The sequence below is a fragment of the Hippopotamus amphibius genome, chromosome 4 (genome assembly GCF_030028045.1).
Source record: "Hippopotamus amphibius kiboko isolate mHipAmp2 chromosome 4, mHipAmp2.hap2, whole genome shotgun sequence".
Classification (NCBI taxonomy): domain Eukaryota; kingdom Metazoa; phylum Chordata; class Mammalia; order Artiodactyla; family Hippopotamidae; genus Hippopotamus; species Hippopotamus amphibius.
The window spans coordinates 98,201,038-98,214,612 of NC_080189.1; the positions used below are offsets into that span (position 1 = coordinate 98,201,038).

Below are 13,575 nucleotides of genomic sequence, written 5' to 3' on the forward strand. Positions count from 1 at the left end.
AGGCTAGATATTTGTGTAGGGTGTATCTGAGAAGGAAGGTTGAGTCAGGAATAGTGACCCTCTCACTCAAGGGCTGCTGATTCTCTCGTCTCATCAATTTTCTGTGCCTCTGTTCCATTGCTGTTCCTAAAAACCAGCTTCCTCATGACTGCGTCTCACCCCACGCTATAACATACCAATGGCTTGAGTTTGTTTTGGGTGCTAAACTCGGGGAAAGTGGATCTTATCGCTGCAGTGCCCACCAGTGCTTGGTGGGCTCAGTCTCTATATTTGAGTTCAGACTCTCATGAGAAATTTCAATTGGCTGAGTCCAGACTACGGACTGATTTCTAGTTGCATGAGGTCCTCCACCCCCAACAGCCAACAGGTGGGACCAAGAAGAACATATTTTCTAGGGAGCACCCCCTGAGGAGGGTAGGACGGAAGATTGTTTAAATAGAGAGTATGTATATATCTAAGTCAATGATAGGATCACCCAGTGTCTTGCCACTCCCAGTGTGGTTCCTGGACCACAAGCATGGCATCACCCAGTTACTTAGAAATGCAGAGCTTCAGTCCTCACCCCAGATCTACTAAATCGCAATCTGCGTTTTAATAAGATCCCCAGGGGATTCTTACACACATTGAAGTGTGAAAAGCGCTTCTTTCATACACCTCTATTTTTACAAATTGGGCTACAGGCCATGTAGGTGACCCTCCCAATAACCATCACTTCTCACTTCCTGATCTTCATTGTGCTTCAGCCATGCATTGCGAGGCAACACTGTGGACTTTGGCAACACCCAGAATTGCACCATGTGTGAAATACGCCCAGATAGAGTAAGCCTTCTCCTCCGATCCTCTTAAATCTTTCACTCCTGGTCAGTATATCAGTCCCTTGGTCACTTTAGTATCTCCAATCCTCTGGTATCTTGACTTTTTCTCAGTGGATCTACTCTCCTGTTTTCACTTTCTGCCAGCTTCGATTCTGTGTTCTGTTACTGCAGTTGCTCTTTTGATAATATCTTCAGTTTCCTTGTCCCATTTATTTTACCACACCTGGGCAGAAAGTCCCCTGAGATCTTAAACCTTCTACTTTCTCAACACCTGTGGCCAGGTGTCTCGTGCAGCTGGAGGAAAAAAAAATCATAAATGTTCCTAATTAGAATAATTTTACACTTAAGGCAGCCAACCTCATCTATGCCCTTAAAACCATCTGGAAGGGACTTCCCACATGGCACAGTGGTTAAGAATCTGCCTGCCAATGCAGGGGACACAGATTCGATCCCTGGGCCAGGAAGATCCCACATGCCATGGAGCAACTAAGCCCGTGCACCACAACTACTGAGCCCACATGCCACAACTACTGAAGCCGGAGTACCTAGAGCCCGTGCTCCGCAACAACAGAAGCCACCATAATGAGAAGCCTGTGCACCTCAACAAAGAGTAGCCCCCACTCGTCACAACTGGAGAGGGCCTGTGCCAGCAACAAAGACCCTACGCAGCCAAAAATAAATAAATAAATCTTAAAAAGAAAAAAAAGAAACATCTGGAAATCCTGTGTTGCCTGAACAACTCTCTTTTGTGCTGTCTACTCTCCCTGACCCTCACTTCACAGGGAAGAAACCAAAGCCATCCCATGAGAATTCCAGCAGCTTCCCAGTAAACCTACACATTCACCTCTGTCCACCCTCTTCTACGCCTCCTCCCCTCCAGTGAGAATGGAAGAGATGCCTGTCTGTCTCTCCTGTTTTACATCCCATTGCATTCCACAATCACAGGGGTCTCACTGTTAGGATTATATTTTTCCTGTGAAAAGCATTTAAGCATGCTTGGTTTCAACCATGTTAAAACAAACAAGCAAAAGCCTTGCATGAAGCCTGTGTCTCCCTCTGGCTACCACACTCCTTCTCCACACCCTCCCTGGAACTCTTGGTTGCCTTGGTAGCCATCTTACTGCTCCACCTTCTCCCTTGAAAGCAGAGCCTCCCTCCCACCATAAAGGGAAAAACGCCAGGTGGTCACTGGTCCCTGGGGGAGGGGAATGTGAGTGTCAGGGCCAGTGAGTCATTAGGGTAAATCTGCTGGGGGCTTTTAGGAAGGCTTCCTCCCTGATAAAAGGAGAGAGGCACGTGAGGAGAGTTATCCCTCGAGACAGTGTCATGTGATGATGTGATACTTGGAGATGCTTCTACCATCTTATGACCATGAAGGGTGGCTAAGAGTATCCCAGAGAAACCAACTAGAATCTTAACCTGTGAACCGCCCACCTCTGGGCTTATATGTGTGTGTGGGGGTGGGGGTGTTGAATGGGAGCGTCCCTATTGTCTAAGTCATTTTTATTTGGGTATTCCCATGCTCACAGATGCAAGCATACTGACACATTTTTAAAGCCTAACTTTCTGTAAAAAGGCCCCTGGAGATTGTATCCACTTCCTCCCCCCCCCCCCCACATGTGCCTCAATCACTGACATCTGGTTTAGCAGCACTGCTTCCTGGTGTTCTTTCATGAAGGTTCCCACGAGGCCTTATTGCTGCATCCACTGGACCCTTTTCAGCAGCATTTTGCATTTTAAAATTCTGGAAATAGCCTTTACTATAGCTCTTCGGTTCTTCCTCTGCATGTCTCTTAAATATTATCCCCTAGAGCTCTGTCCTTCGCCTTTTTCTCTTCTCACGATCTGCTTTGCAAAGGCCAGCTCACATCCATCCATGGCTTCAATTTATATCTCTGTGCTAATGATACACAAACCTATACATACGAATAGACTCCCGCGATTTGTCCGGAGACAATTAATTTATGAAGAAAGCCACTTTTGAAGTTATATAACTCATTCATTTCCAGTATGATTTCACCATGTTTCTCCTCTTTCGTTGTCTCTACAGTAAAGCTCTCCTAGAGATCAGTGCCTCTCAATTCCAGCTGGGCATTAAAATACTTAGGATTTTCAAATACCCTGATGCTTGGGGCCACACGCCAGGCCAATTTCTTTTTTTTTTTTTTTTCTCTTTAAGAACTTTTATTGAGATACAATTGACATACAATAAATTGCATATATTTAAAGTGTACAATTTGATTTTTTTTTATTCTTAGTAATGTATATATGGCAATCCCAATCTCCCAATTCATTCCCCCACAACCCACAACCCCCCCCCCGCCCCCCACTTTCCCCACTTGGTGTCCATATGTTTGTTCTCTACATCTGTGTCTCTATTTCTGCACCAGGCCAATTCTATCAGAATCTTTGGAGATGAGACTCAGCAGCAGTATTTTTTAGAGCTCTCCAGATGATTCTGGTGTGCAGCTAGGTAGACAATCACTGGTTTAAGGGCAGAGTACTGGGCTTAGAATCTGGGCCTGGAGTTTTACTACAGACCCTCTAACACGTCAGTAGCACAGACTGTAGAGTTGACAGACCTTCGTTTGAATCCTGGCATGGTTTTTTTTTTTTTATTAACCAATTCTACTTTTATTTCCTGGGAATTGTTAATGGACTTTGCCAGTGACATTTACATAATTGGTGAACTGGTTTGAGATGGAGCCTCACCTGAGGGGTCATTGGCAGTCATAACATAAGTCCAATGATTCTAAGTAAACAGAATAGATGTACGATTTTGAGCCAAATTACTTAACCCCTCTGGGCCTCAGTTTGGACTTTCATGAAATCAACAATCAACAAAACAGTACTTGCTCTGTAGGGTTTTGTGAGAATTAAATCAAATAATGTGTTTTAAACATCTGACACATAAAGTTCTGTAAAGTATGCATATTATGCATTTATTACACTGAAGATTGTAGCAAAATGGAAAAAATGAATATGACAATATTAAAGGGGAAAACTATATATAAAGTAGAATCTTTATAGTATACAGTTGACCCTTGAACAACATGTGTTTGAACTGTGCCCGTCAACTTATTTGTGGATTTCTTTTTCAGCAAACACATATTACATGATCTGTGGTTGGCTGAATCCTCAGATGCGGAACCAGGATGCAGAGGGAGGGCCGATGGTAAACTTAAACACGGATTTTCCACTGCACAGAGGGTGGCACCCTAACCCTGGAGTTGTTCAAGGGTCAACTCTAATTGTGTAAAATATCTTTGCATGTGAACCAAAACTGGAAAGGAACATGGAAAACATAAAAACATTTTCTTTTAATTAATCTTTCCGGACTTCCCTGGTGGCGCAGTGGTTAAGAATCCACCTGCCAATGCAGGGGACATGGGTTCGAGCCCTGGTCCGGGAAGATCCCACATGCCAAGGAGCAACTAAGCCAGTGCACCACAACTACTGAGCCTGTGCTCTAGAGCCTGTGAGCCACAACTACTGAGCCCACGTGCCACTGCTGAAGCCCATCTTCCTAGAGCCCGTGCTCCGCAGCAAGAGAAGCCACTGCAATGAGAAGACTGCGCATCACAATGAAGAGTAGCCCCCGCTCTCTGCAACTAGAGAAAGTCCACACGCAGCAACAAAGACCCAATGCAGCCAATAAATAAATAAATTTATTTTAAAATAATAATAAAATAAAATAAAGTTAATCTTTCTCTGTTTTCCTGAATAGTCGTGAAGTTCCATGCATTTGGGAGAAGATAGGAACACTCGCAATAATGCATTTGTGCTTCTCTCTTGTTTTCCTTTTTCCTTTCTTGCCTTCATATACGCTCAGCAGAAACAGGGGCATCATATTCTCCTTCATAGCCAAGGGCAACAGCTTTCAGAAACTGAAACTAGACAGAGGTCAGGAAAGGATGAGGCGAGAAGCAGCATCCAAAGTCAGTCCAGGAAGTGAGACCTAGGAGAAAATCAGAACCCAGTACGTGTCAGCCAGGCGGACTGCAGCAGGAATGAAGTGGTTACCCACAGGCCAGCTTTATGGTGTATCAACGATGTCGAGCAGCCGACGGAGGAAGGGTCGCCCAGCAGCGTTCTGAAGAGATGTGCTTCTCCCTGTTTCCAGGCCTCAGGGCCCGGAGGCAGGCGCGGCAGGGAATCTGTTCCTGAGTCTGGTGGGCCTGGACGTCCCTTTAAGGGCAGGGCGTGGAAGAAGCAGACATCTTCAAAATTCCGCTCTGAGTGTGACTCACTCGGTGGACTCCAGAAAAAAGATAAGGACGTAAAACAAGTCAAGACGGAAGAAAGGCTGCAGTACCAAAGAAAAGCAACAGGAGAACAAGAAGCAGGGAGAAAGTGTCTCCCTACAACACAGGGGGGGCCAGACGGAAATAACTGCTGGGGCCTTTTCAAGTTACAAAGGAGACAGCAGGCCCCTAATGGGGTCCCTTGTACTAAACTCCACGTCACAAACCAAGACTTCATACTTAACCTAACTGCGGTTTCGACCCCCAGGAGCGTGACCTTTAGCAAGTCCGCCAGGAATGACCTGGCCAGCACTGGTGAGGTAATCCCCGCCTCACCCCCACCCCCGCCCCGCCCCCACCCCACCCCCGCCCCGCCCCCGCCCCCAGGGGCCCTTTCCTTCCCCTTAGGAAGGCGACCTTGCCTGAAACAATGCATTCCTTGCTAACAATTTCCTTTTTTCTCCATCTTTGAAAACTTTTCCTTTTCTACAACTTGGTGAAACTCCTTTCTATTGCTACACGGGAGGCTGCCTGATTCACCAATCATTGAATAAAGCCAATATGAGCCTGACATTTACTTGGTTGAATTTTTGTTGTTTAACAAGGCACCCATAGTTTGACTAGTCACGTGATAGGAAACTAGATTCACAAGTACAATGACTGTAGGCTTTGCAACGGATTGTACATATCGGTCTGAATGTGCTTCCAGGCCAGGACAGCATCTGTGGATGTACTGCTAACATTTTTTTGACTAGAAGAATGAGATTTCTACACACCCCCTGCAAATCAGGCAGGTGTCGTGAAAGAGCCAGCTCAGTCATCGGGAGTCACTGGTCTGGTCTGCGCTTAAAAAAGTCTGCTTGGGCACCAGTTTCCTCAGCTGTCAAAGCAAAGATAATATTCTACCCTACCAGATCTAAAATGCTAATAAACTGTGAGAATAACTGGAGGGTCTATTTTTAAAATATTTTTCTATTTTTAAATACTTATGGATTTATAGAAAACTTGTAGAGATAGTACAGAGTAGTCCAGTATATACCCTTCCCCCAGACTTCCCCAGTGTTACCACCTTACACAACTGTAGCACATTTATCAAACCCGAGACATGAGCGTTGCTATAATACTATTAACTAAATTACACACTTTATTTGGAGTTTCCTATTTTTAAATAAGGCTGATGTGTAATAGAGAACTGTGGCCCTGTCAGAGGCTTAGTTTTATATCCATTAAAAACTAAGGAAAATAAGAGAGCAGCACAGACATATATATACTACCAACTGTAAAATAGATAGTCAGTGGGAAGTTGTTGTATAACAAAGGGAGTCCAACTCGAGGACGGAAGATGCCTTAGAGGACTGGGGCGGGGAGGGTGGGGGGGACTGGGGGGGGAGTCAAGGGAGGGAGGGAATACGGGGATATGTGTATAAAAACAGAGGACTGAACTTGGTGTACCCCCCAAAAAATGATAAAAAAAAAAAACTAAGGAAAATAAATTTCACCAGAGGGTGTGAAAATTAAATGAGATATGGTAGGCAAAATTGATTTTTATACTCTGAAGTGCTATTCACTGGAATGAGTCACACATGATAAAAAGTAATTTTTAGGTGTTTTAATAATTGATTTAGCACTGCTACTGAAGTGGATAAAATCTGAAACAGGGTCTGTTGCCCACAGCTGAAACACTGTTCTCAATTTGAAAGCACAAAATTGGCACAGAAAAATTGGCAAGAAACAAATGTGCTAATTGAAGCCAGTCCTCTTGAATAGGAGCAAATAGATTTTTTAGCTGATGAAGAAATTACTGAAGTTCCTGTAATAACTTCTGAGTTTTAAATTGTGTGCGTGTATATTGTTTTTAACTAATTATTCATGATTCAAAATTTGAAAGTACAGTTTCATGGACCAGGTAAAGAATTTTTTAGGTTTTGAACTAAAATACATTTCTTAAGAAAGCTGAGGAAAAAAATAATGGGAATGGGACTTCCCTGGTGGCACAGTGATTAAGAATCTGTGGGGACACGGGTTCGATCCCTGGTCTGGGAAGATCCCACATGCTGCGGAGCAACTAAGCCCATGTGGCACAACCACTGAGCCTGAGCTCTACAGCCCTCACGCCACAACTATTGAGCGCATGCACCACAACTACTGAAGCCTGCGTGCCTAGAGTCCGCACTCTGCAACAAGATAAGCCACCGCACTGAGAAGCCCATGCATTGCAACAAAGAGTAGTGCCCACTCACCACAACTAGAGAAAGCCTGCAGGCAGCAACGAAGACCCAACGCAGCCAATAAATAAATAAATAAATTTATTTATTTAAAAAAATGCTGGAAATGACATGAGGCAGTTATTTTTTGTTACCATTTCATTCAAGATTTAGAATACTCCTGATAATGATTTTGAATAAATTACTTAAAATTCAGGCATTTCGCTTTAGGAGAAGTGTGTAGTAGGCCCTGGCTTTGTCACAAATTGTGTCACGTTTAGTTATTTATTTAACCCCCAGAGTTTCATTTCCTCATTATAACTGAGAATGATGGGACAGATCGCTTTTTAAAGATTTGTGACACTAACGTTGTGTGACTCTTTGGCCACAAGAGAGGAAGGCCTGAAGTTAAAGAGAAGAAAGAAAGAAAAATATAAACATAAAGGTACGAGAATTCCCTGGCGCTCCAGTGGTTAGGGCTCTGTGCTCTCACTGCCACCTGGGTTCGATCCCTGGTTGGGGAACTGAGCTCACACAGGCCACAGAGTGCGGCCCAAAATGTGTGTGTGTGTGTGTGTGTGTGTGTGTATACATATATATATATTTAACATATATAAATAGATGCAATGTAGTTACATTAGCTTTTTATACAGTGACATTGGATATTTTTGGTCTTCTGCAGGGGGGCCGGGTTAAGATCTTTTTCACAAAGGCAGTTTCTCTGTGACAGTTAGATATTTTTAGGGCTGTAAGCACAGCATTGCACACACTGAAGCCCTACCGTGCTAGCCTTGCTGAGGGTGCCCTTCCCATGCGGCTTAAATTGTCGTCTAAACAGACCCAACAATGTGGTAATCACACTTCTTTTCTCAGAATAATGTCACTTCAATTTTTTTTAAGGGAGACTAGACAGGAATCCAACTATCTCACTGCTTAGCAATCCAGGTTCATAGTGAAAAACATCTGAAGAAGTAAATGGTATTGCTTAACTAAATGTCTATGATGTCTCTTGCTAATTATGGGAAGTTTATCAAATTAACTTTTTAACTGTAAAAATACAGAAAGTTTAAAAAAGTGAAAAAGTTAGCCTTTCGTCATTCTTACTTCTGACTCGTTAAATAAAATAAATAGAACGTTACAGAATAAGTTTATTTTCTAGGGAAGAACTTTGGGGAACCGTTTTCTTTTTTCTTTTTTTTTAAAGAAACACATTAAGATCCAGAAGAAAAAATTAAATAAATAACAAGCAAGGTAAAGACATTCTCTTGCAACCTGTCCGTCCAACAGCACCCACATTTTTCCTTCTTTGAGAGTCATTTACATTCTCCCCAGTGAAAATATTAGCACCACTTCCCCTTGGCTGGGTTCCTTGACACTCCCTACAGTGAGAGCAGACATCTGTTACTGAGCCTCTATTTAGGGAAAAGGTATTAATGCTCAGAATACACAAAGGAAGAAATCTCATCTATAACACCCAGCGTGGTACTTTTCAACCCCAACCCCTAAAAGAGCGATCTGAGCAGAACCTCTGAATATCTTGCTGTAATTAGCTTCTCCTGTCATCAATGTCTTCTGTTCCCTCCTGTAGTGGGTTGCATCATGGATTTCCAAAAGATATGTTTACCAAACACCTGTGACTGTGACCTTATTTGGAAGAAGGATCTTTGCAGGTAAAATTAAGCTAAGAAACTCAAGATGAGATCATCCTAGATTAGCATGGCGCTACATCCGATGACAAGTGCCCTTGTGAGAGATAAAGGCCACGTGAAGACATCCCGAGGTTGCAGTGATGCAGCCAACGGGTGCCAAGGGATGCTGGCAGCTACCCGAAGCTACGAGAGAGGCAAGGAACAGATTCTCCCTCAGAGCCTCCGGAGAGAAACAACCGTGCTGACACTCTGATTTTGGACTTCTGGACTCCAGAGTTGGGAGAGAATAAAGCTGTGTTGTTGTCAGCCACCCAGCTTGCGGTTTTTTGTCACAGTCATCCTACAAAACTATTACCGGGCACTTCTACTAGGAATTGCTTCCTCTCTCACTAGAGATGTTGCAAGAATTTAATAAGGTTGGCAAAGCTTTCTCCGGTGGTAAGTCCCCTAGAAGAACCACTTGTTCCCAAGTGAGGAGGGTCCTAAGAAAACCAGTAAGTAGGAGTACGAGAAGGAAATCTACTACTTGTAGAGTACGACATTTACTTATCGGAAAAGGACACTGAATTTTTTTTTTCATAATTAGGGTATAAAAATTTATTACACATACAGAATATTACCACTGACAAATGCAGACAGGCTAGGACACAACGGTACTGGATGAAGGATGGCTAGGTCTTTGGAAAGTGAAAGGTCTGAGTGGCTTGGAGCCTCATGCCACGTGGACTGGCCTGTCAGACGGGAAAGCACATGCCACACACCACGGGACGTCAGGGCACCGAGTGACTGCTCTGTGTGTCCACTGCCTTCCTGCCTGATCTGGGGCTTTGAAGGATGCCATACCCAGAAGCAAGCAACTGAGGCGAAGGGGCTTCCTAAAGGTGGCCCAGGCTTGTCTCTGAAGTCACGGCCACACCACTGTAAGCAATACGTTTAATTGGATGATTTCCACAAACTATACACGACGTTTCTAACCATCACAATTCAGTGACGTACAAAACATTAAGTTACAGGCTGTGGGAAGAGAAGACGGCACCAATGGTGGAACCTTCCAATCCCAGTTGGTCTAGGGGTAGGGGTGGGGGAAGGTTTCTTTTTAAACCGAGCCGCTCATTTCAACGTACAAAAGAATTACTCTGATCGATATTAAATTGTATTGAAAACAAAATGGACTAAAAAGCAAATACTACTCTATGTCGGGATGAAAATGGGAGGAAAGAATGAGTCCTTCAAAGCGGGAGGGGAGACAGTTGCGGGAAGGTTCTGTGGCCGTGACCCCATGTGGTCACTCACGCTGCTCCATTTTTACTTTTGGTGGTCTCAGGAAGGTCCAGTTTTTCTTCTCTTTCTTCCCCTTCGTATTTGCTTGCAAGTTTCGCCAGCTGTCCACACAACCATCTCGACTTTCCTCAAAATTCTTCTGCCACTCCCTTTCTCGTTTGGCTTTTCCTTGGGCTTCAATCTCTTCTTCCCTTTGTCGCTTCCTTTCATGCATCTCTTTGGCTTCTCTCTCTTTCCTTTTAATTTCCAGCTCAGCAATGAGTTTCACGGTCTGTTTGTATACTGCCTGTTTGAACAGCTCAGGATCCTCCTCCTCCACATCTGTAGGCTTCCCTTCCTTCTTTAATTGCTTTTTTCGCTCTTTCACGGTGTGTTCCATGTATTCTTTTCCTGCCTGAATTACATCCAGGGCCCTCTTCTTTTGTTCCTGATCCAGTAGCAACTTGTAAGCTTTGTCCACAGCTTCAAAAGCCTTCTGTGCTCTGTCAGCATCATCTTGATTTTTGTCAGGATGCACCAATATGGATAACTGCCGAAACCTCTTTTTTATTTCTTCATCTGTCACTTCAGGATCTATCTGAAGAACCTCAAATGGGTTCAAATCGAAGTAGGAGGAACCAGGACGAGTCAATCTTTCAATCTGATTTTTGGACGTTAGAACTGAATCTCTCTTCTCTATTTGTTTCACCTCACTGTAGAAGGTCATAAATGCTTCCTCCGTGCTGCCTCCGCCACCCGAAGCCCCGCTCTCTCCTGGACCTGCCATTTGCCAGGCCCAGCCACTGACACTGAATTTTTAATAGATACACAGGACTTTAGTGTCATCCTACAGTGTTATCCTTACATGCTACACCTAATTCAAGTTGCTACCTTCACTCACACTTTTGAAAGTATTCCTTTGTAACTGACCTTAGAACCTGTTGGGAAGTTGTATGAGTGTTCTTTAGAGAAATAGAACCAGCAGTTTATAGGGAGAGAGGGGGCGGGGGTTACTTTTATTATCAAGAATGGGCTCATGTGATCACGGAGGTTGAGAAGTCCCCCAGTCTGCCATCGGCAAGCTGGTGGTGCTATTCAGTCTGGTCTAAAGACCTGAGCATCAGGGGAGCTGAGGATGTAGATTCCAGTCCAGAGCTGAAGGCCTGAGCACCAGGCAGGCCAAGGGCAGACGAAGGTGGCTGTCCCAGCTCAAGTCAGCAGCAGGGAGGCCCAGCTGTTCCTTCCTCGCCTTTTTGTTCTATTCGGACCCTCAACAGGTTGGATGGCGCCCACCCGCACTGGAGAAGGCAATCTGCTTTACTGACTCAACACTAACGTCACCCTGAAGTGCCCTCACAGACACACCTGGAAATAATGTTCAGCCAAACATCTGGGCACCCCATGATTCAGTCAGGTTGACACTTTAAGCATTATACAAGTTATGCAAGCAAAACAATTCCATTCATTTATAGGCACAAGTCTAAGGTTATTATCCAATCTTTCTTCTTAGGCAATTTAAATTACAATGTCAGGAACCAATATCGAACGTGAATTCACATGACTTTTAACTTAAAAAAATCAGATAGGTAGATAGATAGATAGATCCTCAAAAGATGAAGAAATTTCACTATTTATAATTTTATACCAACCAGACTGGCAAAAATTAAAAGTGTGACAATACCATTTTATTTTTTGGCCGTGCTGCATGGCATTCAGGATCTTAGCTCCCCAACCAGGGATCGAACCTGGGCCTCCTGCGTTGGAAGTGCAGTCTTAACCACTGTGACTGCCAGGGAAGTCCAGCAATACCATTTTTAAGCAAAGATATAAAACTTTAGGACATCTCCATCTCTGCTGCTGGCACTTCTACCGGAAGAACTGCTACACTCACGAGGTTCTAAAGGTGCAGGTGCCAATACTTCTCACCCCAATAATTCTAAACCTAGGTGTGTAGAAGTAGCTCTTACACAACTGCAGCAAGAGACTTGCAAGTTTCAAGGTAACATTATTTGTGATAACAAAAGCGTTGGAAACAGCCCAAATGTCCATTAACAAAAGAACGGATAGATCAGCGGACCAGATCAATACAGTGGATCAGAGCACTCAAAGTTGAGCAAACCACAGTTACACATATCAACGTGCCAACGTGGATGAAACTCACAGCCATAATTGTGAACAGTAACCAAAAAAAGTAAGTTGCAGAATGCTCCTGAGTATATAACACACTGGAAGTGCCCTGCTCATAAACCCTTAGGCCTTATCATTTCAGCAAAGGCCAGTCCAACCCCTGTCAGTAATTTCAACCCTTTGCCAGAGGGGCTCCTCTGTTTGCAAAGCCCACCCTGTCTGCACACTTGGCAGGCCAGAAGTGCCAGGGAATTAACATCCTCCAAGAGCCAGCCCTCAACCAATGATCCACGGGACTTGTGTAGAAATACTTGGGAGGAGTAATTCCAACTTCTTTGTTGGCTGCTTTCTCTTCCTGGTCTCAGTTCCCCTTGCTGGGCTTTTGTGGCTGTGATGGTTAACTTTATGTGTCAGCTGAGCTAAGGGATGACCAGATGGCTGGTAAAACCTTTCTGTGTGTGTGTGGGAGGATGCCCTGGGAAGAGATTAGCATTTGAATGGGCAGACTGAGTAAAGAAGGTGGCCCTCCCTCACCAATGCAACTGGGCATCACCGATCCGATGAGGACCTGAACAGAACAAAAAAAGCAGAGAAGGGGCAAGTTTGCTCTCTCTGCTTGAGCTGAGACACCCAGCGTCTCCTGCCCTTGGACACTGGTGCTCCTGGTTGACGGACTGTCAGACAGACCAGGATTTACACTGTTGGGCCCTGATTCTCAGGCTTTCAGACTGGAACTGAATTACACCACCAGCTTTCTTGATTGTCCAGCTTGCAGACGGCAGATGGTGGCACTTCTAAGCCTCCACGACCACGTGAACCAATTCCTATAATAAATACAAATCTCCTCTTATATGTATCTATATATATCCTATTAGTTTTATTTCTCTGGATAACCCTGATTAATACAGTGGCTCACCTCCCAACTAAACTACATGTTTTAGAAACCATATCTCAGAGCATTCTTCTGGGCAAACAAAACTAAGACAGTAGGGTTCTATTTGTATGTGATTCAAAAACAAGTAGAATGACAATATATTGTTCAGAACAGATGCAGCAGGTAGTTAAGGGTACAGAAGCTAGAGCGGACTGCCTGGGTTTGAAACCAGGGTCCACCACTTACTAGCTGTGTGACTTTGAGCAAGTCTCTTAACCTCTCTGTGCCTCAGTTGCCCCATCTGCTGAATGGCAATGATAAGAATACTTACCTTTTATGGTTGTTATGAGGACTAGAATTAAAATATGTAACGAATTTAGAATAGTGTCTAACAAAGACTAA

The 13,575-nt window shown here is 44.0% G+C and overlaps 1 protein-coding gene across 1 annotated transcript; it reads right to left on the bottom strand.

The window, feature by feature from the left end:
* Positions 1-9,502: 9,502 nt before the first annotated feature.
* Positions 9,503-11,147, bottom strand: LOC130850814 (dnaJ homolog subfamily C member 8-like). The gene has a single exon (XM_057730184.1). It carries the CDS (start codon positions 10,957-10,959, stop codon positions 10,198-10,200), a length of 762 nt encoding a protein of 253 aa, XP_057586167.1. The 5' UTR covers positions 10,960-11,147; the 3' UTR covers positions 9,503-10,197.
* Between the last annotated feature and the right edge of the window lie 2,428 nt (positions 11,148-13,575).